We start from the raw sequence: 3,616 nt of genomic DNA, 5'->3' as shown, positions 1-3,616 counted from the left end.
TGTTACGAACTTTTATGTAGTACAATTAGTTTTTGTGTTTAGTGAAGATAAAATAGTTTTTGTGTTTAGTGAAGATAAAATAAAGTAGAGATAAAAATATTTTTATTTTTAATAATGAGTCATCTTGGTTGTGTAAAGATGTATAACCTATGAAGGTTATTCAAATTCTAGTTTGTTCTGCATCTTTCAAATTTTGGATGGTAAATAAAATTTGCAATTGTTCAACAAAGAGTTTTTATGAGAAAATGCAATGTTGGGTCAGCATACACATAAATTTTTTGGTGATAATGAATGACTAATAGTGGCACAAACCTAAATGCCACTGTTTTGAGCCTTAAAACAGAAAATAAACAAATTTGGTTAGATGCAATCGGTGAGAATTTTTGAAACTTTATAATTCATCATTTAAATTGTGAAAGGGGGACAAGCCAAAGCACATAGAGAAGAAAAGCCACGAGAAACCATAAGATTGATAGATAGATAGATAGATAGATAGATAACAAAGCAGCCTAGAGAGATATATTGTAGGTTATTCAGGCGTATGGCTCGAACAGCAAGCCGGCCATCTGTTGATGAATTCCCGAGTGTTGGACGCCATGACCATCTCCCTCGAGGTACATAAATTGCCCCGTTCTTCCGAGATTAGCTGCGGCCTCCACCAAAATATCCTCGAATGGATAACTCGCAACCATGGCTGTGTTCATCTCCTTCCACCACTCCCTCAACATAGACATCATGTGTTGTGTCGCCTCTTTCTCCGAAGCATTTGTGTCGTTCATGTAACACTGGACTGCTTTTTGCACGTCGCCTCTCTTGAGCTCAAACTAGATTAATTGAAATAAGAATAGTAAATATAAATAAATTGGTTCCAAACAAAACTAGTTTTATTAATCAAGGGCATGCATGTCCTCTTTGATTGCAAATAGCGGCGGATTTAGGGGTAAATAGCGGCTTTTGCATAAAATTTGAATACGTTAGGTACTTACCTGTGCCGTCCCGACATCATCGGCAAGCCTCAAAATCATTCCTGATAAGTAAAGTATGTCATGATATTCATACAAATTGTCGATGGTTGATTTGTCATAACTTGAATTTGGCAATGTGAAATGAAGTTGGGATATTATATTTGGAGATGCCACAGAAACCTTTGAATTGCCCATATATTCTTCTAGAGTTGGAATATATCCACTGTAGTACCATCTTGCCTCTTTTAAATATGATACACCCAAGTCGTACCACTGCCAAATTTATAACAAAAAAAATCTCGTAAGAACTCTCTCTCATCATAAGTTCAGATAAAAGTGACTGTTCTTATAAATAAAAGCGACAAGTAGTTACTTGCGAAAGCCTCAGAGCTAGTACCTTATTACAGATAGCATAGAGAATAGAAAACGTACCGATTTTATTAACCATGGGAAACTGATGAAATGTTGGTCTTGGATGAGAGTATCATATGCCAGCTCAGAAACAAAGTTGTAGAGTGCCAAATAACAAACTTGCATGTAATAAGGAAGTTGGCCTATTGATTCACTATCCCATCTGAAATTTAATCTTAAATTTATCAATCAATAATTGTCTGACTCAAACCGACAATCTATTGGTTTAGAAGGAAATCATCATATCAACTGATCATTATACGTTGGTTAACATGTTTGGTTTGAATTGAGAGCGTTACACTCAATAATACGTATTACGGAGACAATATATAATATACTAACCTTTGAAATGCATCGGTAAATAGTTGCAACTCCTCTACAGTACCGTATACATCGTAAATATCATCTATAACTGTTGCCAACATAATCATTTTGGCAGATGCTTTTCTTTGATATCCATATTGACTTGGCTCAAACAACCCAACTCCCCAAAAGTAGGACTCCACAATTCTGTCCCTCACAAATGGGAGTTTTTCAGCAAGGCATAATCTATTCCACCAGCTATAACATTGCCAAAGGCAAAAAAATAAAAATGAAGTGTCAGATTGGCTATATATATCTCGGGACGAGTGTAGAATTTTATTTTTTTTCCTAATTTCATACCTCGATATATCTTTGAGTTCTTGTTGATATATTGCTTGCATAATTTTGAAATCGAGTACGGCAAGCTCGTAAATAAGTGGATTTTTGTCCGGCCTTCTTGCATAAGCATCTAAGAACCATCTTGCCTCTAGTCTATGAATCCTCCAATGAAGAGGAAGATCCAAAGAATGTTTAATCCATGATGATAGATTATCATTAACACCTTCATCAAGTTTATTCTGCAAATATTTTGTGGAAAATACTCTTGCAAGCTCCAATGATTCTTCACCTTCTCTCAAAAGGAAGGATGCTTCATAAAGTTGTAAAATCCCTTTCGTATCTTGAGAAAGACTTGCCTTGAAATCACTACCTTTCTCGTTCATGAAACAATCAAATACTTCTGCGATTATGATTAAGCTTGGATTATTAGATTAATTAGTTATACTCATAGAAACAATATTATAGGGTGAACCATCGGAAAAATCATAATGTTTGGTAAAATTATGGTCTATCCATTAACATTAAAAAACAACTTGAAAACTATGAAATTTGCATCTGTTTAAGTAGATTTTTTTTGGTGAAATTGTATTTGATATGGTAACCGGAAAACCAAACATAGATAGTGTCACCGCCAATGAGTTACATGATACAGCCTATATATAGGAAACAATGTTAGCACGTAGGCGACCGAATTTATTAGTCATGGAATAGTTGTGAATCCAACTATTCAAAATGATGAGAGAGACCATAATTTTATCAAATTTCATGGTTTTTTAGTAAATTTACTTAACTAAATATGTGGTATAAAAAGTGTAAGCACCTTGGGACACATCAAAACCATGCTGTCGGAGGACTCTGAATCCAAGAGATGTGAAATACAAACCCCTTTGATCACATGCCTCATTACTTTGGAAGCATTTGTGGTGGCTATGGATAAAACCTAAGATCTCCTTAATCTCATCTTGAAAAAAGTAAGACAATCCCAAATATTTCAAGTCATCAATCAATTCCAATTGTTTAACATGTTCCATTTTTCCATCTTGCAGAATCATCTTCACTTGTTCAATCAACTCTTCTCTCCTACTTAAGTGCTTCTCCTCCTACATATGATACATATGCATAATTTTAGCAGCAATGAAAAGAGAAATAAATTAGGAATTTGAGTATAATGATACCTTATGATATGGAGTGTTCAAAGATTGAATGTAACTAAAATCCCAACGGGAAGGCTGGTAGTTTCCAGAGCGTCGAGCTTCTTGTTGTGCGGAGCAAGAAGCCCGGAGGCGAGCAGTGCACGAGACGGGGCACACTTTTGAAGCTCTCCTCACCTCCGAGCTGTGGAGACGACTTGGTTGCTTGCTGAGGACAGTTGCATGCATGTTAAGGGTAGACATTTTTAATTGTGACCACTGACCTTCACCTTGCAATATTTCTTTTTAATCTGTGTTTACAAGCTTTGGTTACTCTTCATATTTATACGGCCAAGTTGATGTGACTTGGCGTTGGTTGGTAAGATACTATAGCACAATTGGTGAACTTAATAAAGGATCTTAGTTTAGTGGCGGCTGATATTCATACTATTAGGGAACAACAAGCCT

General features: G+C 35.6%; 1 protein-coding gene across 1 annotated transcript; it reads right to left on the bottom strand.

The window, feature by feature from the left end:
- Nucleotides 1–533: 533 nt before the first annotated feature.
- On the bottom strand, nt 534–3,412 carry LOC121792674 ((+)-sabinene synthase, chloroplastic-like). The gene is made up of 7 exons (XM_042190710.1): nt 3,194–3,412; nt 2,839–3,118; nt 2,040–2,418; nt 1,719–1,937; nt 1,398–1,539; nt 987–1,238; nt 534–824 (listed from the first exon to the last, which is right to left on the bottom strand). The coding sequence occupies exons 1-7, from the start codon at nt 3,410–3,412 to the stop codon at nt 534–536; spliced, it is 1,782 nt and encodes a 593-aa protein (XP_042046644.1).
- Between the last annotated feature and the right edge of the window lie 204 nt (nt 3,413–3,616).

Source organism: Salvia splendens, chromosome 2 (assembly GCF_004379255.2).
Source record: "Salvia splendens isolate huo1 chromosome 2, SspV2, whole genome shotgun sequence".
NCBI lineage: Eukaryota > Viridiplantae > Streptophyta > Magnoliopsida > Lamiales > Lamiaceae > Salvia > Salvia splendens.
This window is presented reverse-complemented; position numbering and strand designations above follow the sequence as displayed.